At 42.5% G+C, this 26,345-nt stretch overlaps 1 protein-coding gene across 1 annotated transcript in view; it reads left to right on the forward strand.

The window, feature by feature from the left end:
* The window catches only part of tango6 (transport and golgi organization 6 homolog (Drosophila)), a 42,183-nt gene that overhangs the window by 620 nt on the left and 15,218 nt on the right, over positions 1 to 26,345 (forward strand). Inside the window, exons 2-13 of the mRNA XM_061677399.1 lie at positions 261 to 916; positions 1,164 to 1,280; positions 1,757 to 1,904; positions 1,977 to 2,083; positions 2,286 to 2,448; positions 6,389 to 6,456; positions 9,204 to 9,316; positions 17,157 to 17,333; positions 17,438 to 17,564; positions 18,375 to 18,581; positions 20,279 to 20,422; positions 20,965 to 21,456. Of these exons, the coding sequence (XP_061533383.1) occupies positions 261 to 916; positions 1,164 to 1,280; positions 1,757 to 1,904; positions 1,977 to 2,083; positions 2,286 to 2,448; positions 6,389 to 6,456; positions 9,204 to 9,316; positions 17,157 to 17,333; positions 17,438 to 17,564; positions 18,375 to 18,581; positions 20,279 to 20,422; positions 20,965 to 21,456 (2,519 nt within the window). The remainder of the gene's footprint in view (positions 1 to 260; positions 917 to 1,163; positions 1,281 to 1,756; positions 1,905 to 1,976; positions 2,084 to 2,285; positions 2,449 to 6,388; positions 6,457 to 9,203; positions 9,317 to 17,156; positions 17,334 to 17,437; positions 17,565 to 18,374; positions 18,582 to 20,278; positions 20,423 to 20,964; positions 21,457 to 26,345) is intronic.

Here is a 26,345-nt window from a genome sequence, read left to right on the forward strand (position 1 = left end):
CAGGGTTCAGGGTTTGTTTGTTTCTTTTGCAAATCATATATAGTCTGTTCTTATTTACGTTTTTTCCCCACAACGCCCCAGTTTAATTGGAATTTTGGTTTGTAGGATTTGTAACGTTTTATTTGTATTTATTTTTTAAGAACCAGGCATTTATTTCAATCACATAATAAAGTATGATTTAGTTAATTCACTCAAGTTACTTGGCAGCACGGTACATATTGTTATGTGTAATGGTGATAATCGTGTCGTTTTGACTGCAGGAGTGTCTGGGTGTAATGCTCAAATCTCAAAGGAGGAGGCCCTTCTATCAGCACTGCAGGCGAACAGAGATGTTCTCCTGCAGCGGCTGAACAGTGACTACAGCCTGCAGGAGGCGAGGAGGCTGAGGGAAGACGTGATGGCTGGTGCAACCTGGTTGTTAAATGATACGGAGGATGTGACGTGGGGCTTTGTCCAGGAGTGTCTCCTTCTGCTGCTCAGCTTAGCACGCCACCTTTCTGCTGAACTCAAGCGTTTCAGACAGACATCCGCTCCCTCTGCCAAATTACACACCCCAGAGATGGCTCCCTCCTTACCCCCAGATGTCCTCAGTTTCACTCAACAGAAAACAGTTGGGGCAGCCCTTCAGTTTGTGGTTTCTCTAGGGCTCTGTCCTTACTTGGCTCCAGGAGTGGGTGTGACACTGGGTCACAGGTCTGCATTTGGCACAATGGTGGAAGAAATCGTATGTGGTCAAACAGCTGTTGTGGCACCACACCATCTCTTGACAACGACGACTACATTGTTGCACTTTGCTGAACTGTCATCTCTCGCCACACTGGTATTCACCCGGCACCTGGGAGATGTGATGGCGGCACTCTGTCAGCTTGGCTATCAGCCGCAGCAGTCCAAGGCAAGCAGCACAAAGGATGTTCAGGTAGCGCATCCTCATATTGACTTGTTTGTGCTCTCAATTGATTGAGCTCAATTCACGCCTTTGATGCCAGTCAAAACTGAACAATATTACATTTGTATAAGCAGCATTTTTTTATACGGCTCTAGTATTAGATCTCATTAGATTGTGCAAATGATGTGTCCGGTGGGTGTATATTTTAAGTATGCAATTTTTGCCGATTTTGTCAAAACTCTGATCCAGGCTGAAATATGTTTTTTTTTCTTTGTAGGTGCTCAGTGAAGAGGAACGGAGAAACATTCAGGAGGCTCTCCAAAGTCTTCTGGTAAAAGTGTATCAGCCAGTCGTTATCAAGGAGCTCCTTATTTTACAAGGTGGAGCCAAACAGGTTTGTCTGTGTCTTAGTGATGGGTCATTACCACAAAGACTTCGTCCAAATGTTCTTATAGAATGATTGTTGAATGAAATAAACATTTGACGAGTGATTAGCACATCCGCCTCACAGTTCTGAGGTTAGGGGTTCAAAGCCGTGTTTTTATGTGGATTTTGTTTGCATGTTCTTGGTGTGCTTGCGTGCGTTTTCTCTGGGTCGAAATACTAAATTGTCCTAACGTGTGAATATGTGTCTGGTTGTTTGTGTATATGTACCGGCGATCAGTCCAGGGTGTATCCTGCTCTAGCCTGAAGTCAGCTGGGATAGGCTCCAGCTCACCCGTGACCCTAATGATGATAAGTGGCATAGAAAATGGGTGAATTAAATAAATAGAAAGATATGGGGTAGAAAAATACAAACATAACCAATGAGATCCAAATACAGTCGTGGGAAATAAGATGAATATTCTTTCTTAATGTCCCTTCCTCAAGAGTGGTCCAATAGGAAGCTCCAGTGGTTCTAGAAGCAGGACAGCTCCTGGTTGGCTGAGGCGCCTGTGTGGTCAGTTGCTGTCTGAGCGTCTGATGCAGCCTAACGGAGTCCAGGCTGTAGTCAGAGCCATCCTGGAGGGAGGAACAGGTGAGCGAGCGAAATGCCAAACACAAATGTCTTGTCTCACTTCTTACCTGTGGTACTGCTCCTGTCCCTTAGGGGGCGAGTCAGACTGGAAGAAATGTGACAGTATAGCCAAGATTCTCACAGCATGCCCCCAGCAGTCTGCATCAGCCGAAACTTACTATAAACAAGTCTGTTTTCAGGTCAGTGTGCACGCACACAAAGCTGTAATTATGGGACTCAAAGATTTCTCATTTAGAACCATCGTAGAACACACCAATCAAGCTAAATTGGATATTCACAGTTTACATCATTTGGGGTTATTTAATTTGTCTGTTGTCATCGTTTCATTAATTATCTCATCAACGGTAAATGCATGAATTTGATTGGTTTATGTTGGTGTAGATCCTTGAGCTCCTGCACCTCAAAGACAAGCTTACAGCCCAACAGTTTCAATGTGTGGCTACTTGGGCAACTCTCTACTTGGTGCAAGAGAAGACCAGTTTTGCTCAGCCCTACTTGCTGGTTCCTCTTTTGGATCCTCTATACCGTTGCATCACTGCTACTGGTTAGTCACCGTCACTACATATCTGTATGCAATAGGTTTTATGTTCACTGTAGAGTCATTAGATACAACATTGACATCTTTCAGTACACTGGATTATGGCATATTCTGTGATAACATGTACTGATTTATAAGTCTTAAAACAACTAAGTCAGGCGTTTTTATTTATTTTTAAAATTATTTATTTATTTATTTATTTATTTTTATTTTAAGGGCTATTTTGGCCATTTTCATATTGACATTATGAACCTCCCTGAGGCCAGCCATGTTAGATCAGCCCTACAACACCTGTTTTTCTTTAAAAATGATACATTTAGTATGCAAACATCTAATGACGTGGCATGGTGCTATAGAGGTAATGACATCTGCCTCACACTTGAGAGGTTGTGTGTTGCTATCTCTGCCCAGGCCCTCCTGTGTAGAGTTTGCCTGTTCTCCCGAATGCGCACATTCCAAACACATGCATGACAGGTGAATTGAAGACTGTGTAGTGCCCATAGTTGTGAGTGTAAGTGGTTGTTTGTCTACAATGCCATCAAAAATAATATTGGCCCCCTTCTCACTGCATAGTTTCCCCACTTTATTGTATAAGATCATAAAGCAAATGTAAATATCAGACAAATATAACCCAAGTGCACTTAAATTGCTGTTTTTAAATGGTGATTTTCATTTCATTGATTTCCCGAAAAAAACTATTCAGTTACCCGGCCCTGTGTGAAAAAGTAATTCCCACCCCCCACCCCCCTCAAGTTAAATCATTAATTAATTGTGGCTACTCATAATTTTTGGTTAGTTTTCACTGATCACACCCAAGCATGATTACCTCCAGGCCTGTTCAATCAAGAATTTGAAGAAGTATCTGTCCCTGACAAAATAAAGTTGGACAAAAGATCTAAAAAAAAGCTTCAACGGTCTCAAGAAATTCCAGAACAGTTGAGAAATAAAGTAATTGACATCTATCAGTCTGGAAAGGGTTATAAAAGCCACTTCTAAAGCTTTAGGATTCCAGCGAACCATAGGGAGAGCCATTATCCTCACATGGAGAAAACAGAACAGTGGTGCACCTTTCTAGGAGTGGGCGGCCTCCAAAGATTACCCCAGGAGAACAGCAATGACTCATCCAGGAGGCCATTAAGGAACTCAGGACAACTTTTAAAAAAACTGCAGGGTTAGTTTTCATGACACAACACTAAGGAAGAGACTTGGCAAAAATGGCATTCATGGCAGAATTCCAAAGTGAAAACCACTGCTGACCATAAAGAACATAAAAGGTTGTCTTACTGTTGCACCAAAAAAAAAACAACATCTGAATGATTCCTGACTTTTGGGAGAACATATGGACTGACGAGATGAAAGTTAACCTGTGAAAGTGTTTGTCTCGTTACATCTGGCGTAAATGTCGCACAGCATTTCAGAAAAAGAACATAATACCAGTCAAACATGGTGGTGGTAGTGCGATGGTCTTGGCCTGCTTTGCTCCTTTAGGACCTGGAAAACTTGATGTAAAACTTGCTGTGATTGATGGACCCATGAATTCTGCTCTTTAACAGAAAATCCTGAAGGAGAAAGTTCAGCCATCAGTTTGTGACCTCAAGCTGAAGCGCACTTGGGTTCTGCAGCAGGATAACGATCCAAAACACACTAGCATGTCAGCATCTTAATGGCTTAAAAAAACAAAATGAAGGTTTTGAAGTGGCCTATTGAAAGTCCAAACTTGTATCCAATTGAAATGCAGAGGCATGACCTCAAAAAGGCCGTTCACGCTCGAAAACCCTCCATTTTTGCTGAATTCAATTTTGCAAGGAAAAGTGGGCCAAAATACAGTGGGTACAGAAAGTATTTAGACCACCTTAAAGTTTTTACTCTTTGTTATATTGCAACCATTTGCTAAAATCCTTTAAGTTAATTTTCTTCCTCATGTACACACAGCACCCCATCCATCCATCCATCCATTTTCTGAGCCGCTTCTCCTCACTAGGGTCGCGGGCGTGCTGGAGCCTATCTCAGCTATCACCGGGCAGGAGGCGGGGTACACCCTGAACTGGTTGCCAGCCAATCGCAGGGCACATAGAAACAAACAACCATTCGCACTCACAGTCACACCTACGGGCAATTTAGAGTCTCTCCAATTAATGCATGTTTTTGGGATGTGGGAGGAAACCGGAGTGCCCGGAGAAAACCCACGCAGGCACTGGGAGAACATGCAAACTCCACGCAGGCGGGGCCGGGGATTGAACCCGGGTCCTCAGAACTGTGAGGCTGATGCTCTAACCAGTCGGTCACCGTGCCGTCGACAGCACCCCATATTTACAGAAAAAACAGATTTTTTGAAATTTTCGCAGATTTATTAAAAAAGAAAAACTGAAATATCATACAGCCATAAGTATGCAGACCCTTTGCTCAGTATTTAGTCAAAGCACCCTTTTGAGCTCATACAGCCATGAGTCTTTTTGGGAATGATGCAACAAGTTTTTCACACTTGAATTTGGGGATCCTCTGTCATTCCTCCTTGCATATCTTTCCCAGTTTTGTCAGGTTGGATGGTGAACATTGGTGGACAGCCATTTTCAGGTCTCTCCAGAGATGCTCAATTGGGTTTAAGTCAGGGCTCTGGCTGGGCCATTCAAGAACAGTCACGGAGTTGTTCTAAAGCCACTCCTTCGTTATTTTAGCTGTGTGCTTAGGGTCATTGTCTTGTTGGAAGGTGAAGCTTCGGCCCAGTCTGAGGTCCTGAGCACTCTGGAGAAGGTTTAAGTCCAGGATATCCCTGTACTTCGCCGCATTCATCTTCGATTGCAACCAGTCGTCCTGTCCTTGCATCTGAAAACCAACCCCACAGCATCATGCTGCCACCATCATGGTTCACTGTTGATACAGTATTGAACAGGTGATGAGCAGTGCCTGGTTTTCTCCACACATCCTGCTTAGACCTAAGGCCAAAAAGTTATATCTTGGTCTCATCAGACCAGTGAATCTTATTTCTCCCCATCTTGGGGTCCTTCGGGTGTTTTTTAATTTTTATTAAAAAAAAAAATTTTTTTTAAAGCAAACTCCATGTGGGTTTACTTGTGTCCTGCACTGAGGAGAGGCTTCTGTCAGGCACACTGCCATAAAGCCCCAACTGGTAGAGGGCTGCTCTAATGGTTAACTTTCTGGAACCTTCTCCGATCTCAGCCACAGTGATCTTTGGGTTCTTCTTTACCTCTCTCACCAAGGCTCTTCTCTCCCGATTGCTCAGTTTGGCCAGACTGCCAGCTCTAGGAAGGGTTCTGGTCGTCCCAAACGTCTTCCATTTAAGAATTATGGAGGCCACTGTGCTCTTAGGAACCTTAAGTGCAGTTTGCCAGTTATACAACCTCAATTCCACACGGAATGTGTTGCAGCCATAAAATTCGAAGGTAATGATTATTTGCTAAAATCAACAAAGTTTATCAGTTTGAACATTCAATATCTTGTCTTTGTAGTGCATTCAATTAAATATAGGTTGAACATGATTTGCAAATCATTGTATTCTGTTTTTATTTATGTTTAACGCAACGTCCCAACTTAATTGGAATTGGGGTTGCAGAAAACGCTTGATTTCAGTTTTTGCTGCTGAGGATGGTCCAAGCAGTTATCAGGTTTAGGGGTCCATTTATTTTTCACACAGGGCCAGGTAAATTTTGAACAGTTTTTTTCATAATAAATGAAATCACTGTTTAAAAACAACATTTTAAGTTCCCTTGGTTTATATTTGTCTGATATTAACATTTGTTTGATGATTGTAAACAAAGTGGCGAAACTATGCAATAATGGTGTCTAGTTCATTCATGTAGTAAACACAAGGAATAAACCAGATATGTGTGATAGCATGAGCAAATGAACTTTATTTATGAGAATATAGTTCATTGGTTGTTTCAAGAGGTAAAATGCCAATAAATGAAGTGCTGTATGTGTTTTCCAGATGATGTTCACTGCCAAGTTGCTGTAGAGGAATGGGAGATGACGCAATGTGTGGAGGACATCAACAAGGTGACATCCTCCAAAATGGTCTGCTCATATGACCAAGAAAAGTTTTTTGAAAGTACAGGAGGTCCTCGGTTTATGATGGACTTTCATTGCTGCAACACTGACAAAACCCAAATTTGTACGTAAGTGGAAAAACACTCTCAGGCAATAAATATAAAATAATAGAACCGGAGCAAAACAGAGAACAGTTCTGTAACTTTTGCCCTGTGGTAGACTTGCACGTTGTGCAAACTAGTTCATTGTGCGTGGTTCATAACCATGAAACGCTACAGGCAGGTTCTGAAATTAACACTCTCCAGGCGCCAAATGCGAGTAAATTTTCCGTCTGGCGTGTACATCTCACAGGGCCAGCCACATGGCGAGTAAATGTTTTGACCATATTATTCACGTTTTTTAGTCTTCATTTTGGTTGAGTTCTCCTTCATGTTCCTCTGTTGTCTGCATGTACAACCCCAATTCCAATGAAGTTGGGACGTTGTGTTAAACATAAATAAAAACAGAATACAATGATTTGCAAATCATGTTCGACCTATATTTAATTGAATACAGTACAAAGACAAGATATTTAATATTCAAACTGATGAACTTTATTGTTTTTAGCAAATAATCATTAACTTAGAATTGTATTTATTATTTATATATATATATTTTAACACTTTTCCACTTTTATGGCTGCAACACATATTTTATGTCTGTAACACAAAAAAGTTGGGACAATGTTTACCACTGTTTTACATCACCTTTTCTTTTACCTTTTTAACATTCAATAAACGTTTGGGAACTGAGGACATTAATTGTTGAAGCTTTGGAGGTGGAATTCTTTCCAATTCTTGCTTGATGTACAGCTTCAGCAGTCCGGGGTCTCCATTGTCATATTTTACGCTTCATAATGCGCCACACATTTTCAATGGGAGACAGGTCTGGACTGCAGGCAGGCCAGTCTAGTACCCACACTCTTTTACTACGGAGCCACGCTGTTGTTACAGAATGTGGTTTGCCATTGTCTTGCTGAAATAAGCAGGGGTGTCCATGAAAAAGCTGTTGCTTGGATGGCAGCATATGTTTCTCCAAAACCTGCATGTACCTTTCAGCTTTAATGGTGCCTTCACAGATGTGTAAGTTACCCATGCCATTGACACTAACACAGCCCCATACCAGTCACAGATGCTGGCTTCTGAACTTTGCGTCCATAAAGGTCCGGATGGTTCTTTTCGTCTTTGGCCCGGAGGACACGACGTCCACAATTTCCAAAAACAATTTGAAATGTGGACTCGTCAGACCACAGAACACTTTTCCACTTTGCATCAGTCCATCTTAGATGAGCTCGGGCCCAGAGAAGCCGGCGGCGTTTCTGGGTGTTGTTGATAAATGGCTTTTGCTTTGCATAGTAGAGTTTCAAGTTGCACTTACGGATGTAGCGCCAAACTGTATTTACTGACATTGGTTTTCTGAAGTGTTCCTGAGCCCATGTGGTGATATCCTTTACACATTGATGTCGGTTTTTGATGCAGTGCCGCCTGAGGGATTGAGGGTCACGGGCATTCAATGTTGGTTTTCGGGCTTGCCGCTTACATGCAGTGATTTCTCCAGATTCTCTGAACCTTTTGATGATATTATGGACCGTAGATGATGAAATCCCTAAATTCCTTGCAATTGTACTTTGAGGAACATTGTCCTTAAACTGTTCGACTATTTTCTCACGCACTTGTTCACATAGAGGTGAACCTCGCCTCAACTTTGCTTGTGAATGACTGAGCAATTCATGGAAGCTCCTTTTATACCCAATCATGGCACCTACCTGTTCCGAATTAGCCTGTTCACCTGTGGGATGTTCCAAACAGGTGTTTGATGAGCATTCCTCAACTTTCTGTATTTTTTGCCACTTGTCCCAGCTTTTTTGGAACGTGTTGCAGCCATAAAATTCTACATTAATGATTATTTGCTAAAAACAATCAAGTTCATCAGTTTGAAGATTAAATATCTTGTCTTTGTAGTGTATTCAATTAAATATAGGTTGAATATGATTGTGAGTGTGAATGGTTGTTTGTTTGTATGTGCCCTGCGATTGGCTGGCAACCATTTCAGGGTGTACCCCGCCTCCTGCCTGATGATAGCTGGGATAGGCTCCAGCATGAGTTATGCAATCGGGGAGTATAATTCCACTGAGGCTGTAATGCTGTGGCGCAAGGACTGTGTCAGGAGCAAGAGCCAGACTTCATGGATTGTGTGAAAGCCAGTGGCAGTCGTTACATACGCTTTCTTAAGCCCCCCTAAATAAGCGTTTTTGGGGTTGGTTACCCCCTCCCAAAAAAAAAAAAAAAAAAAAAAAAAAATTGACAAAAAAATTTAAACAGTTATTGTGTTGTGAGAGAAAGTAGTATCATTAGCCTCTATCTTGATCAGTTCTTAATCAAATGTTAGCTGTTTGTGAAATTTTCTATTTTATAATACCATATTATAGACTTAATGTGTTTAAAATGATTTAATATTTTGGCCCGGTCAAAAATATGCTTTGTTGATGTATTTTTATTTCTTTTTTTCATCAACCAGCCACTTTCGCCAGTGAGTCAGAAATTGAATTTCAGACACTGGACGGTGGTCAAGACTGTCGTGAACCGAGGACCCCTTTAATATAAAGGGGAAAACGTAAAGAATATTTATAAATTGGTAGAGTTGAACATTCTCTACAAACTCAAATGTCATGCATCTCACTGTTTTGTTTTGTTTTTCATTGGTTTTCTTGTGGTCAGATCTGGGTTGTGGGCAACAGCCCATCAGCTCCTCTTCTCAGAGCTTTAGAAGAAGTTCTTCCAGTTGTCTTCACACTCTTCTGTTTCACCAAGCAGAATTTCGCCAACCTACGGTAATTGTTTTTGTCTTATCGGGATTGTCATGGCTGTATATGCAGTGTTTTTTTCAAAGTCTTTTCAACAGTCACTGCGCAGTAAGAACTTGGGCTTTGAACTGGAATGTCACAATTCAAGTCCAGCTCCGGATAAAATAAATTGCAAGCTAGTTGTTGGACAAATGCTGGTCTACATCCTGTCGAATGTTGAGGGGAACTTAAGCAAGGCACCAAACTCTCTTAATCCCAGTTTAGGGGCACAACACAGTTTGTGGCCTAATTCTCTGTGTGGTATGACACAAACGTATACAAACGCTTGAGATATTACAGTGATCCCTCGTTTTTCGCGGTTAATGGGGACCAGAACCCCCCCGCGAAAGGTGAAAAACCGCGAAGTAGCATTTACCCCACGTCCCCCCCAATAGGAATTTTCGTATGTGTATGTGGCTACCGGAATGTTTAAAATACGTAAAGAGTATTTATACTTTAAATATTTGAGACAAAGCTTACAACAGTACACATATTTACTTAAATCTTTAATTATAAAACCTTATACAGTCATTAACATTCATCAACATTGCCTTCTGAGAGAGGCGAAGAGGCTTGCGTTGGTGGCGGACGAGAGGCTCTCACTTGACTCAGAGAGGCTTTAGGTTCACTCGGAGACTCTTCTGCTGGAGGCGCTGATGGTTTAGCTGCGATTTTACCTTGGAGAAAAACATGGTGATGGGTAGTTGTTGTCTTTGTTTTTTCTTTTGCTTCAAAATTCCCCTCTACAAGGACATAACCCCGTCTCTTATTACGCGGAGTTACCACACGTTTCGCTTCCTTATTGAAGCAGTTTTGCTCTTAATGTACCGCACTGTAGATTCATTCACGCCATAAAAGCGTGCCACAGATGCATAACTTCTGTACTCTTTGATCATATTTAAAAGTTTCACTTTTTGGCTGATGGTCATCATCATCTTCTTCCTCTCGGGCACCCCGGAGGAAGCTTACGCAGGGGCACAGCGCTGAGGCAGCATTGTAAGGGCTTAACTAATCCAAAAAAGTTATTGCTTAAACAAAAAAAGTTATCACAAACTCAACACTAAGATACAGTATGCGAAACAGTCAACAGCTGTGGACGAGACTGGTGAGACACAACAAGGGAAGATGCTGGGTGAGGCTGCGATGATGCACAGCCAATCAGCTTACGGGATAAATCCACTCGTGCTCTCATTGGTCGATGTCGCGCCGGGAACCAATCACACATCTTGTATGAGTGCCCGTGGCATGTACAGTACAGTACAGGCATGTACAAAGCCTCTGAGTCAACTATTTACTATCAGTGAATTCCATCGTGCAACTGTGATAGGATGCCACCTGTGCAACTAGTCCAGTCATGAAATTTCCTCGTTCCTAAATATTCTAGTCGACTGTCAGCTGTATTACGAGAACGTGGAAGCATTTGGGAAGGACAGCAACTCAGCCACAAAGTATTAGGCCTTGGGTTGGGCATCAAGAATTGAGAACCGATTGGAACCGTGAGTAACGTTCCGGTTCTCCCGGAATCGTTGAAATTAAAAAATTTCGGTTTCCAGTTTCGATGTCTACAGTCCGCCGACCCCAAAGAAGAAAGTGACGAAAACCAACGAGTACGAACGCGCACGAAGACCTGCTGGTGCCCAACGGCGGTGGCGAACAAAGGTGTGCCTTTGTTAAAATAAATGAACAGTCGCCTCAGCGCAACACTTAGAATAAGATTATATTGTGCAAAGGAGTCTTTTTTAGTCTATGCTGCGGGTTGCTAAGAAAAAATATCTGTCCACCTCCTGGGACTGGTCAGGGCGGTTTGGTCAGACTCGGGACCTCCCTGTGTCCTGGGTGGTCGGTGGCGTCCCCCTCTTGTGGGTGGGTCGGGGGTGGCTGAGCCTTCCTCGATGTGCCGGCTCAGCAACTCCATACACCAGTTGAATAACATGCATGTGATATGGTGTTCATTCACTAATAAGTTCGATAGAAACACAATAGACTTTAATTACTTGTCCTGGAACCGGAATCGGGACCGGAATTGCTCAAATTCAAACGATGCCAACCCTAATTAGACCATGTAAACTGATGGAGCGGGGTCAGCAGCTGCTGAGGCGCATAGTGCAAAGAGGTTGCCAACTTTCTGCCGAGTTAATCGCTACAGACCTCCAAACTTTACTGTAGAGCAGTAGAGATGCGTTCTCTGAAGTGACGAGTCACACTTCTCCATCTGGCAATCTGATGGACACGTCTGTGTTTGGCGGTCACCAGGAGAATGGTACTTGTCTGATTGCATTGTGCCAAGTGTAAAGTTTGGTGGAGGGGCGATTATGGTGTGGGGTTGTTTTTCAGCAGCTGGGCTTAGCTTCGTATTTCCAGTGAAAGGAACTCTGAATGCTTCAGCATACCAAGAGATTGTGGACAATTCCATGCGCCTAACTTTGTGGGAACAGTTTGGAGTTGGCCCCTTCCTCTTCCAACATGACTGCACCAGTGCACAAAGCAAGGTCCATAAAGACATTGATTATAGAGTCTGCTGTGGATGAATTTCACTGGCCTCAGTCCTGACCTCAAACCGATTGAACACGCTTGGGATGAATTAGAGCGGAGACTGAGAGCCAGCCCTTCTCGTGTAACATCAGTGTGTGACCTCACAAATGCGCTTTTAGAAGAATGGTCAAAAAACACACTCCTAAATCTTGTGGACAGCCTTCCCAGAAGAGGTAAGTTCTCATAGATGCAAAGGGTGGACCGACGTCATATTGAGCACTCTGGATTAGTAATGGGTTTCCACTTAAATTAATATGTGAGTCAATGCAGGTGAATGAATCCATCCATCCATTTTCAACGCCGCTTATCCTGGTTATGGTCACGGGGCGCTGGAGCGTATCGCAGCTGACTTCGGGTGAAAGGCGGACTACACCTTGAACTGGTTGCCAGTCAGTCGCGGGCACATATAGAAACGGACAACCATTTGCACCCACATTCACACAGTCACTGACTGGGAACTGAACCCACGCTGCCCGCACCAAAGTCAGGCGAGTGTAACACTACACCATCAGTGACCAGGTGAGTGAATACATTTGGCGCGTGTGTGGGTGTGTGGGTAGGGCACAATGACCGACTGGTTAGAGCGTCTGCCTCATAGTTCTTCGGATCAGGGTTCAATCCCCGGCCCTGCCTGTGTGGAGTTTGCATGTTCTCCCCGTGCCTGCTTGGGTTTTCTCCGGGCACTCCAGTTTCCTCCCACATCCCAAAAACATGCATGGTAGGTTAATTGACAACTCTAAATTGCCCATAGGTATGAATGTGAGTGCGAATGGTTGTTTGTTTATATGTGCCCTGCGATTGGCTGGCAACCAGTTCAGGGTGTACCCCGCCTCCTCCCCGATGATAGCTGGGATAGGCTCCAGCACGCCCGTGACCCTAGTGAGGAGAAGCGGCTCAGAAAATGGATATATATATATATATATATATATATATATATATATATATATATATATATATATATATATATATATATATATGTGTGTGTGTGCTAAAAATTATAATATCGAGGGAAAGTCATTGTAATTGTATTTATTATACAAAGTGAAATATTTCAAGCACAGAGTTTTATAGGTATCAGTGATATTAGACCATATAATATTGCAAGTACATCCTTTTTAAGAAAAATTTACTCGAAGAATATATTGAACATTGTAATGTAGAACAATAAATAAAATAGATAAATATAAAATTATAAATCCAACACTCAGGCTCTGTTAAAAAAAATTGCACGTGAACAACTATTGATGATTTGGCAAAAATTGGCACAAATTAACAGACTACACACATTAATGCGTTAACAGGCAATAAATATACTGCCAATCAAGTTTCCAGTTAAGAAAAAGTGCCAAGTTGAGCAACATTAATTACAGAATAAGTCGAGCAAAGCAACCTATTTTTACTCAAGATTTGTACTAATTTTTAAGTCTGCAGCCTTTCTTCAAATGCTTCTTTGTCAACATGTTCATCTCTTACAATAGTGAGTATGCTGTACTGTATATAATGTGAGCATACGTGCAACATATACGCTGTCAAGTTTGTACTGTATTTACATTTTTTCCATAATTGCAAGCTGACAGGACAGCTTGCAATTCCATAATTGCAAGCTGACAGTTACCGGCTGAAGAAATTGGGTGGGAAGGTTGTGTTTAAAATTTATTTTGTCACTTTGAGGTTTTGTGTTGTCTTTGTTGTGACTTCGTAAAAATTTGACATACCATCTTCTTGGTGTTTGCCACGTGTATCTGGCTTGAATCCAAATTGTTCCCACATCGTCACGGTGCATTAGTCTTTGGAACCTATTCCATTTATACTGCTAAACTTTCTGTAACTGTGCAGCTGCTGACTTGCCATCAGAAAACTTGGCTTTGAGTACACTTGTGCCCGCATTTGAAAAGCACACAGGCACACACACGGCCAATCAGAGGGAGGGTGGGCTCCCTTTGAGGGTCCCGTAGCGCCTTTCACTATCTCTTATCGGTTTAGAGACCAGATGGGTGTCGTGTGTAGCATATAGTGGCGTTTTGGATAACGTAATTTATTTAAGAAATAAATTTGTCGAAGCAGCAATGCCTGCATTGCTTCCGGTTTAGCGTGATTTGACGCTTAGAGTTATCAATCAAGCTATTATGTCTCGTAAAGGACACCACGTCACTTTTTAAAAAATTTAGGAGAAAGCGACGACAAACCTTTTATCAGTCTCATAATCTAAAGGTTGCTACATTTTATGAAATACGAGTTCTAGGCTTACTCAAACTCAAAACACACAAAACACAACCAAGAGTGGAATTTTATAGAATATTTAATTAAATCTACGAGGGATCTATAGGTAAACACAGAGAGGGGTCTAAATACAACAAGGAAACACAAATAATGGTGTAAGAAAGAAAAATTGGTGTACGAAAAGGGAAATGGAACACCGTGTTGCTGGACTAAAGTCTGTTCAGTCTGGACGAGAGAGAGAGAGAACCAAATTGGGATTTTGTGTGAAACTAGTAGTTTCCCGAAAATGTTAGGCACTAATATTGTAAATCCTAGCAACGCTTATTGTCTCCCACTTTAGGGCCTGAAAGACTGTAATTCCCAGGAACTTGAAGGTCTTGACGGTTGACATGGGGCAGTTGGACAGCGTGAGGAGCAGCTGTGGTGAAGGATGCCTCCTGAAGTCCACGCTCATTTCTCCAGTCCTGAGCGTGTTCAGCTCCAGGTTGTGTTGGCCGCACCACAGCTGCAGCCGCTCTACTTCCTGTCGATATGCAGACTCGTCCCCGTCTTTGATGAGGCAGATGAATGTGGCGTCGTCAGCAAACGTCAGGAGTTTGACAGCTAGGTGCGTTGCAGTCGTTCGTGTAGAGAGAGAAAAGCAGCGGCGAGAGGACACATCCTTGGGGCGCCCTGGTGCTGGTGGTGCGTGTTGATGAGGTGGTGTCACCCAGCCTCACCTGCTGCGTCCTGCCCGTCAGGAAGCTGTAAATCCACTGACAGATGGCAGGCGAGATGCTGAGCTGGAGGAGCTTGGAGGAGAGGAGTTCGGGATGATGGTGTTGAACGCAGAGCTGAAGTCCACAAACGGGATCCTCTCGGAGGTCCCTGCACCGTTGAGGTGTTCTAGGATGAAATGCAGTCCCATGTTGACTGCGCCATACACAAACCTGTTTGCTCGGTAGGCACACTGCAGGGGTCCAGCAGGGGACCTGTGACACGCTTGAGGTGGTCCAGCACAAGGGGTTCAAAGGACTTCATGACCACAGATGTCAGGGTGACAGGCCTGTTGTCATTCAGACCTGATATTGCCGGTTTCTTGGGGACTGGGGTGATGGTGGAGCATTTGAAGCAGCATGGTACTTCACACAGTTCCAGAGATCTATTGAAGATCTGTGTGAAGAGTGGAGCGAGGTGATCCGTGCAGACTTTGAGGCAGGATGGGGACGCAAGGTCTGGGCAGGCCGCTTTGTTGATCTTTTGTTGTTTGAAAATATGTCAGGGGGAGTCAGAGGTGGTGCAGCTGGGTGGGTGTGGGGTGTGAAAGTGTCCTTTTCAAATCTCCAGTAGAAGGTGTTCAAGTCGTTAGCTAGTCCTTTATTGTTCTCTGCTTGGGCGGATGGTTGCTTGTATTTGGTTAGCGATTGTAATGCACGCCAGACTGACTTAGTCATTAGTAGTAGACTGTTTTTCTAGTTTTTCCTGCATAATCTCTTTTTGCAATGTTAATTTCTTTACTCAAATGGTTTCTAGCGCAATTATACAAGGCTCTATCCCCAGTTCGATAAGTGTCCTCTTTAGCCTGGCGAAATTGGCCAGGCTAATTACCAAGGTTTGGCTAATTACCAAAGTTTGGTAGTGAACCACAGGTTGTTGTTATTGTAAATGCAAAATGTCTTTGTTGGTACACACACCTCTTCATAGAAACTGATATAGGATATAACAGTGTCCGGATATTCATCCAGGCTGCCAGTTGAAGTTTCAAATACACTCCAATCCGTGCAGTCTTAAAAGTCTTGAAGTTCTAAATTTGTTTCATACAGACCCATCCATCCATCCATTTTCTGAGCCGCTTATCCTCACTAGGGTCGCGAGAGTGCTGGAGCCTATCTCCGGGCAGGAGGCAGGGTACACCCTGAACTGTTTGCCAGCCAATCGCAGGGCACACATAAACAAACAACCATTCGCACTCAAATTCACACCTACGGACAATTTTAGAGTCTTCAATCAACCTACCACGCATGTCTTTGGGATGAGGGAGGAAACCGGAGTGCACGGAGAAAAGTGCAAGTGTTGGTAAACTCTACTTTCTTAAATCCAAGGTCAAGAGTCTACCAGAATGTTTTCGAGGACTTCATGATTCCTTCTGCTGAGGATTTGTTTGGAGATGCAGATTTCATCTTCCAGCACCAAAACCTGGTTTGATGCCCATGCCATCACGGTGCTTGACTGGCCAGCCAACTCGCCGGATCTAAACCCCATTGAGAATCTAAGGGGTATTATCAAGAGGAAAATGAGGGGCACTAGACTCAAAAACAAAGAAGAACTATCAGCAAGCATCAAGGAAATCTGGGCTTCCAAAACTCCCAGGCAATGCCACAGGCTGATTGCCTCAATGCCACGTTGCATCGAGGCAGTGATTCTTTTAATTCCTAACCAAAACGAGATCCCCGTCGAGCCACTTTAAATTACGGGATATCACAATACCGTGAATATTGTGAAATCCCTAGTAGTTCGCATGAAAGCTTGTGTGGGATGTTCTGAGATGTCTCTCCACATTATGCTGCTTTGGCGTTGCTACAGTTGTTCCACAAATGAGACACACAGGATTTTTTTCAGAGTGGTAGAAAATAACTCTTCCTCCCATTCACTGTGAAAGTTATCTTTTTGTTCTTTTGTCTGCCATGTTTTTTGGGGGTTAAATCCTCTCAAGGTTGTTATGCCTGCTAGCTTCTCTCCATGAAGACTATGGTTTGGTCGCATTACAATACAATCTTCGAACTCTACTGTTTTTGTTTTGTTTTTGTTTGTTTGTTTTAAATATTGTCATTTTCAAGTTTGCACCAATTTAAAAAGAATAGCAACAAAAAATGCTACATGCATCACACTAAGTCGCGCTTTATTTTATTTTTTTAAGAATAGCAACACAAAAAAAATAAGAAGCATCACAGCAATAATGATGTAAAACAAACAAAGTGGTGTATTGTTAGCATTATTGCACCCAGTAGTGACCAATAAGAGAAGAGAGCAATGTTACATGGTTTGGTGTTTTTATGGATCATTGGACAAATGTGTCTGTATTCTTTCTGCTCAACAGATCCCCATGTCAGGATATTTTGCTGTGGTATCTGAGGCATGCTGAGACCTCTGGAGTCCTATCACTACTCAGGCAGCTCTCAGGTTTACATTGTCAGAAGAATGATGTAGCAACAGGATTCCATTTCACCCCTGGCAGCAATGGTGGAGTCCAACTAAGCAGGAAAGATAGCTGCAGGTGATGGATCCAGTCCAAGGAGTGGCCTTTGCAAAAGAGCTCTGTAATAATAGTTACCCTGGTTTGTCTTTTTCTGCATTTCACTCCTGTATTGCGTTTCCCAGTGATGAGGATGATGTTCTGTATGAGAAGCTGTCAAGGGAGCAGTTGAGGCTGGAGTGTCTGACGCACCTGTTGGCTGAATTGAAAGACAGTGATGTGCCTGGAGATTTCTTCCTGGCTCTGCTTCAGGTAAAAAAATATTGTAAATATTGCTTTAGTCATTTGTTCATATTGGTCCAATCTCTGACTGAAGGATGAACGGAGTAAATTTTTACGCCTTTTGTCAGGGAAACACAAAAATCCAGTCCTATTGGCAATATTAATTATAACTATATCAATATGCAATTAATTCATTCATCTTCCGTACTGCTTAGAGTCTTCAGTTAACCTAGCATGCATGTTTTTGGGATGTGGGAGGAAACGGAGTACCCGGAGAAAACCCACGCGGGCACGGTGAGAACATGCAAACTCCACACAGGCGAGGCCAGATTTGAACCCGGGTCCTCAGAACTGTGAGGCGGATGTGCTAACCAGTCGTGCACCGTGCTGCATCAATATGCAATATCACACAAAATAGGAGGCGTCATGATTCTGTACTCGCACAACCACAAGCTCATTGGTTTTTACTGCTAATAAAATGTAGGTCACTGATGTAAAATGAACCAGAGAGAAAGGGTTAGCCCACTGTGAAGTTTCAAAAAAGGGTACAGTATTTTGTCACCCATATCATGAACTGCACACTCTGAGTTGCGCTGTGAGCTTCCTCAAATTAATTTGTTTCTGGGTAACATTTTTATTTCTTTATGATTGTAGGCCTGCAGCTACTTGTTAAAGAATAAATGTTATTAATACAGACCAACAGATATCTGACAGTATTTTACTTCTACTAATAGAAACGAAGTAAGTCATACTTAAGAAAAATGCAGCATGTTGAACTTTACATTAACATTGAGGGTTGACAAAGAGTTAATTTTTCACGTTTCTTTGGGATTTCTGCAGGAGCTAACCAGCTGGACGGCAGTAGCAGCAGAAGAAGAGGAGGAAGATGGACAGCAATTGGCCATATCGGCCATGACTCTCCTGGAGGTGGAGCAGCAGCAACAGAGCCGAGCTGATCGGCAAGGTCACACGCTGGCTTTGCTTCAAGTGTTGGCCATAATGGTGGAGTCCCTTCAACATACTGTGATACTGAGAAAAAACATACAGGTTAGTGAAGAATGTGCATTCCAACAGATGGTGCTGAAATATTGTGCTGCATTTGCACTGTAAATGTTAAATTTAATGGTTTTCATGTTCCAGTATAAATACTTTATTTGCTCTGCAGCCTTTATTTATCTGTTTAATGTTTACATCCAATTTGTTTAAACAATTTCACTGCATTGGTCAAACTCCAGATTAACCCTGCAGTCAAATGTCACCACAATCCTCTGTAATCTAAAGAAATGACACCAAACACGGGCTCAAGATTATGGAGCCATATCATGAAATGACCTCCCACAAAAATAAATTTTACTTGCGTAAAAAAAATAGTTTCGGCTTGTCTACAACTGTTGCAACTTTCAATACATACAAGTATCCCTCAAAGTAGGAGTGTCCCAATTTTGAACAAAACATAGGGGCATAACTTATTTATTCATTACATTGCCTGGCAAGATCTCTCTTAAATATTAAATAGCTGTTGGACACAGGGTCAGAAAATATCCAGTATCGCATCGCTAAATGCGATGCAAAATATGTCGCTACAATATGCGATGCATGTTTTAAAAGTTTGCAGTCAGTAAAACCTTTTTTCTGAGCGGTCAACAGCTCTCGAAACAAAGATTAAACCGTTTCATTCCCGTAACTCGGTGAAAAGCGCGTGGATTGATAACAGAAATTAAAACTGTGTGGTAGGCAGAGGTAAACAGCTAGATGATTGCTGATTGGTCAAAAGCAGAGCTGTCAAATGTTAGTGAACGTCCGTATTTTGTTATGGAAGTCGCTTGAAGGCTGACTCATACCGGCTGTAACACTGAGTACACTTTTCTTGAAATGAACACTAATATTGTAAAAACAAAAGAAAAAGGGCACGTCCACATTTTAAAGTCGCCCAACCTCCCTGCTTTCCGGCTACTACTGCCGGTGAATGCTTGGTGCACGCTACTTTATTACGTTACTACTATTAACCCCCACCCCACCACACACACACACACACAGGTGAAGGCTGTCTTTGCGTCCACTGTCAACACATTATAAGTCACTAATCATCGCCTCCATGGCACCGTGTTGTTGTTACCAATGGAGGACGAGGGGGAAGCACATTAATTAGCGCAGCAGTAAATGTTATACAAAAAATTTTTAGTATTTCGGACCCTGTTATTATTATATGATCTTGGTGCGTGTGAGCTGTCACTTTATAATTGCGTTGGAAGAAACATTTTTCCAAAAATTTAGGAAGCAGTTCAAGATTTGTTGTCTTAAAACAGGGTACCAATATAAGGGGTCTTTCAGAGGAAAAAGTGCCTTTGTTCTTAATTTGGCAAGAGCTAGGAGTTAGGTAATGGAAGGAGGCCATGTTGAGTCATGCCGTTAAAAAAATAGTTGAAGCAGATTAAGGGAATGTATAGATAACACATTTGATAAGTACAGTAAATATTAGTTTGGCTTGAAATGTAGGGCTAACACACATTGCCTGACAGATTAAGAAATGACTCATACATTGGCATGACATCACTGAATAAACTTATTTCTCGCCTGCTGACCTCTGGATCTTTTTGTAATGGTTGAAGGTTCTCTAATACTTTGTTACATCTTAGCTGTGATAAGTCAGTGATTGCTGCCATAATTACTTCAATGCCATACTAAGAGGATGAATTTTTGAGAGACCATGTTGGATTTAATTTTGTGTTATGTCTTTTCTCCAGGTGGTAGACTTCATAGTCGCACTGTTTCAGAGGGCATGCATCGGTCTGTTTCAAGCAAATGGTGTTATTATTGGAAACCCAATAGACAACCAAACGCTGAGTATGGGAATGGGCCTGGTGGCAACTCTGCTGTCTGGACCTCAGGTACTTTGTTCTGAGAACTCCTATCTTCCATATTACACAATGTGCTATAGTCAGTCAAATCAAATACTGTATTGTCTAACATACGGTACATTCTGTTGCAGACCGGGGTTGTGACTATCAATTGTTGAAAGGGCTGCTTTAATGCAGTGTAATGTTTATAGAAGAATTATTTGCACAATTACAGTCTTATGATTTTACCTTTACACACCACCACATTGGATCTGAACAGTCAAGATGACATTGAACTGTAGTGATGAGTGATCATTATTTATTTATAATACAATGTTTGTATCTGTAATTATTATAGGAAGTGATGACATAGTTCATGTTTGTCATAATGTTTTCTCTTCCTCAAATAATGGTGCGTTTACCTCAATGAGTCAGATCTTGACCATTCCAGTCACTTGATCGCATATCAAGAAAAGTTTCACTTGTAGTGTGATTATCTGATGTTGGTAATACTTTTTAAAATATTCTCTTTACAATATGCATTAGGGGGCCTTGACCTTACCTAACCTCCAAATTCTGTGTGTGATCCACAGCTCAGTGCTGAGGTCTACTCCTCCATGTCACGACTGCTCCAGCCGCTAGGGACTCTGTCTCAGCAACACCCAGAGTTGTTTGTCCAGGAGCTGGCCTCCAATTTGAGAGCGGTCATTGCTACCCACGGTGCCTACCGACCAGACCTCACAACCAGTGCTTCCCCAGGCTCCAAAGACAGTGAGATGTTACCCAAGAGCGACAGTCTCCCTTCAATGAAAAGAAACACGATTGAAAAAAAGAAATCACAGCCTTGTCCGCCGTCACTTCTATCCGTCAACAACAACCTGAAACAATCTCATATCAAACAACCAGCATCCTCTGGGGACTCTGTGGCAGGTGAAACTTCACGTTCCTCTACAGCCTTTTCTGATTTGCTACTCGAGGCGTGTGACCCTGATATTCCTACCAGAGCATTTGCCTTGAGGCACTTGACCCAACTGATGCATTCCAGAGACCAAGAAACTGTACAAGCCCAGGAGAAAGTCCTAATTGTAAGTTGTTTATTCTTGATTTTCTGTAATTTAGTCAGTGAGGTGAATGTATGTCCCTTCTGAAGAAAAATCAGCTTGAATTTGTGCGTGTAGGTTGGTGACAGCATCTTCTGGCACGATTGTGTGTACAATGAAGGAACACACGAGCCTGCGCCTCTAGGGATAACTGTAGTAATACCTAGGGACTTCGTTGGCTCAGGCATTAAAAGACAACTACTTTAATATTCTCTTTAACCGAAGTCCCCGCCCTGTCAAATTGAACAGCCATCCAGCATCTATCAGAAGAGTAGAACCCCCAATATTGATTTTTTTTCTTTCTTTTTTTTTTCTTAAATTTATTTATTTATTTATTTTCTCCTTCTGTTTTTGTCACTTTATGAATTGTTTTTCCATATCACAACGCTAGGTTACCCTTGTACTTGGGGGTAAATTTGGATTATTATTATTATCCCCTTTAATCGTCTTGTTTTGAATAACTTTATACCAGCTTGGATCCAGTTTGATTTTGATGTCATGTTGAATAAAAGTGTAGACATATTTTATTGTATACGAGGGCTGAACAATTAATCAAATTGTAATTGTTGTCGTGATTTTGGCTGCCATGATTAAAGGAGCCTGATTGTTGGCAACTTTTTTACATTTAAAATGCAGGCTCTGCTGCATATGAAAAATGCTTTATTTACAGCAGTGCCCACAACCTAGTCAGCCAGCCCCCAGGGGCCGAAATTATGGTTAGGCTTCATTAAAGTCGGGCACCGCACTCTGTGGCCAACTATAAAATAAAAGCTTAAAATGGCATTCATGTCCAATGTAGTAATACAGTCCCTTCCAAATGTATTGGAATGACACGGTCGATTCTTTTTTTTTTTGTTGTATACTGAAGACATTTGGGTTTCAGATCAAAAGATGAATATGAGACAAAAGTTCAGAATTCCAACTTTCATGGTATTTACATCTAGATGTATTAAACAACTCTGAGCATCTTTTGTTTGAAGCCACCCACTTTTCAAGTGAGCAAATGTACTGGAACATGTGACTGATTGGTGTTTCTTGTTGCTCAGGTGTTGCCTTTTAGATTGATTGCTTAAACCTAGTGCTTGTTTTTGGTTTTGGGTTCAACCTGTGAAAACTGCATTTGCTGTTAAGCAAACATGAAGACCAGAGCGCTGTCAAAGGGAGAAAAGCAAACCATTTTGAACCTGAGAGAAGAGAGAAAATTGATCAGAGCTATTGCACAAACATTGGGCATAGCAATAAAACAATTTGGAATGTCCATGAAATAGAAAGAAACTACTGGTGTAGTGAGCAACAGACATGGAACAGGTTGGCCAAGGATATCAACAGCAATTGATGACAGAAACATTGTGAGAGCGGTGAAGAAACACCCAAAGACAACAGTCGGTGACATCACTGCCAACCTCCACAGGGCATGGGTGAAGGTGTCACAATGCACTGTTCGAAGTAGACTTCGAGAGAAGAAATATACAGGTCATACCACAAGATGCAAACCACTCATCAGCAAAAAGAATCAGAAGTCCAGATTGGATTTTGCAAAGAAGTATAGAGATGAGCCACAAAAGTTTTTGAACAAAGTTTTATGGACCATAATTAACCTCTACCAAATTGGTGGAAAGGCCAAAGTATGGAAAAAAGAAAGGATCTGTTCCTGATCCAAAACACACAAGCTCATCTGTGAAGCATGGTGGACATAACGTCATGGCTTGGGCTTGCATGGCTGCTTCTGGAACGGGCTCACTCGTCTTTATTGATGATGTAACTCATGATGGTAGCAGCAGAATGAATTATGAGGTCTACAAAACAATTTTGTCGGACAATTTACAGACAAATGCATCCAAAAATAATCGGGAGAAGCTTCATCATGCAACAAGACAATGACCCAAAACACACTGCCAACACAACAAAGGACTTCATCAGGTGGAAGGCCTTTGACTGGCGAAGTCAATATCCGCCTGAAGAGGAGACTGAAGGGAGAAACCCCAAGAAACAAACAAGAACTGAAAGATCCTGCAGTAAAGGCCTGGAAAACCATTTCAAATGAAGAATGCAACAGTCAGGTGAAGTCAATGGGTCGCCGGCTTGATGCAGTTATTGCAAGTAAATGGTTATGCCACCAAATATATATATATTTTTTCTTTGAGTTAATTTAATAATGTCTGTTCCAATATTTTAGCTCTGTGGGTGGGTGGCTTCAAACAAAAGGTGCTCTGTCCTGAGTTGTTTTACAGATGTAAATTCTTTTTTTCCTTTCGGCTTGTCCCGTTAGGGGTTGCCACACCGTGTCATCCTTTTCCATGTAAGCCTATCTCCTACATTCTCCTCTCTCACACCAACTGCCCTCACGTCTTCCCTCACTACATCCATCAACCTTCTCTTTGGTCTTCCTCTAGCTCTCTTGCCTGGCAGCTTGATCCTCATCACCCTTCTACCAATGCACTCACTATCTCTCCTCTGGACGTGTCCAGACCATAGAAGTCTGCTCTCTCAAACTTTGTCTCCAAAACAAAACCTCTAACCTCGGTTGTCCCTCTGATGAGCTCATTTCTAATTTTATCTAACCTGATCACTCCGAGAGCGAACCTCAACATCTTAATTTCCGCCACCTCCAGCTCTGCGTCCTGTTGTCTCTTCAGTGCCACTGTCTCTAATCTGTACATCATGGCTGGCCTCACCACTGTTTTATAAACTTTGCCCTTCATCCTACCAGAGACTCTTCTGTCACATAACACACCTGGCACCTTCCTCCACCCATTCCAACCTGCTTGGACCCATTTTTTCACTTACTGACCACACTCACCATTGCTCTGGACGGTTGACCCCAAGTATTTAAAGTCCTCAGCCCTTGCTATCTCTTCTCCCTGTATCCTCACTCTTCCCCCTCCATCCTTCTCATTCATGCACATATATTGTCTTACTTCGGCTAATCTTCGTTCCTCTCCTTTCCATTGCATGGCTCCATCTTTTCAATTGTTCCTCCACCTACTTCCTGCTTTCACTGCAGATCACAATGTCATCAGCAAACATCATGGTCCACGGGGATTCCAGTCTAACCTCATCTGTCAGCCTATCCATCGCCACTGCAAACAGGAGGGGGCTCAGGGCTGATCCCTGATGCAGTCACACCTCCACCTTAAACTCCTCTGTCACACCTACAGCACACCTCACCACTGTTCTACTGCCCTCATACATGTCCTGTATTATTCTAATATACTTCTCTGTCACTCCAGACATGCGCATGCAGTACCACAGTTCCTCTCTGTGTACTCTGTCATACGCTTTCTCTAGAGCCACAAAGACACAATGTAGCGCCTTCTGACCTCTGTACTTTTCCATCAACATCCTCAAGGCAAGTAATGCTTCTGTGGTACTCTTTCTAGGCATGAAACCATACTGTTGCTCGCAAATACTCACTTCTGTCCTGAGTCTAGCCTCCACTACTTTTCCCATAACTTCATTGTGTGGCTCATCAACTTTATTCCTCTATAGTTCCCACAGCTCTGCACATCACCCTTGTTCTTAAAAATGGGCACCAGCACACTTTTCTTCCATTGATCAGGCATCTTCTCCCCCACTAGAATTCTGTTGAACAAGCTGGTCAAAAACTCCATAGCCACCTCTCCTAGATGCTTCCATACCTCCACAGGAATGTCATCAGGACCAACTGCCTTTCCATGTTTCATCCTCTATGATGCCTTTCTAACGTCCGCCTTACTAATCATTGCCACTTCCTGGTCCACCACACTTGCCTCCTCTACTCTTCCTTCTCTCTCATTTTCCTCATTGATCAACTCCGCAAAGTATTCTTTCTATCTATCCAGCACACTACTGGCATCAGTCAACACATTTCCATCTCTATCCTTAATCACCCCAACCTGCTGCACATCCTTCCTATCTCTATCCCTCTGTCTGGCCAACCTGTATAGATCCTTTTCTCCTTCTTTATTGTCCAACCTGGCATACATGTCATCATATGCCTCGTTTGGCCTTTGCCACCTCTACCTTTGCATCTCCATCACATCTCAATGTATTCCTTTCTCCTCTCCTCGGTCCTCTCAGTGTTTCACTTCTTCTTAACTAACCTCGTTCCTTGTATGATTTCCTGTACTGTGAGGTTCCACCACCAAGTCTCCTTCTCTCCTTTCATGCCAGAAGATACACCAAGTACTCACCTTCCCGTCCCTCTGATCACCCCGGCTGAAGTGGTTCAGTCTTCTGGAAGCTCCTCCTGTCCACCGAGAGCTTGTCTCAGATCTTCCCGAAAAGCCGCACAAGACTCTTCCTTTCTCAGCTTCCACCACATGGTTCTCTGCTCTGCCTTTGTCTTCCTAATCTTCCTCCCCACCACCAGAGTCATCTTACACACCACCATCTGATTCTGTCTAGCTACACTCTCCTCTACCACTACCTTACTATAAGGAACCTCCTTCATACTATATCGTCTGCACGAGATGTAATCCAGCTGCATGCTTCTACCTCTGCTCTTGTAGGTCATCCTATGTTCCTGCCTCTTCTGGGAAAAAAAAGTGTTCACTCAAGCCATTTACATCCTTTTTTCAAAGTCTACCACCATCTGTCCCTCCAAGTTCCTTTTCTGGATGCCGTACCTACCCATTACTTCTTCATCATCCCTGTTTCCTTCACCAACATGTCCATGACAATCTGCACCAATCACGACTTTCTCTCTCTCTCTCTCTCTCTCTCTCTCTCTCTCTCTCTCTCTCTCTCTCTCTCTCTCTCTCTCTCTCTCTCTCTCTCTCTCTCTTTCTTTCTGGGACGCTCAGAACTACTTTGTCTAGCTCCTTCCATAATTTTTCTTTTACCTCTAGTATGGCCGCTAATCACATACATAACACCCTCAATTTCAAGTTTCA

The sequence above is a fragment of the Phycodurus eques genome, chromosome 5 (genome assembly GCF_024500275.1).
Source record: "Phycodurus eques isolate BA_2022a chromosome 5, UOR_Pequ_1.1, whole genome shotgun sequence".
NCBI lineage: Eukaryota > Metazoa > Chordata > Actinopteri > Syngnathiformes > Syngnathidae > Phycodurus > Phycodurus eques.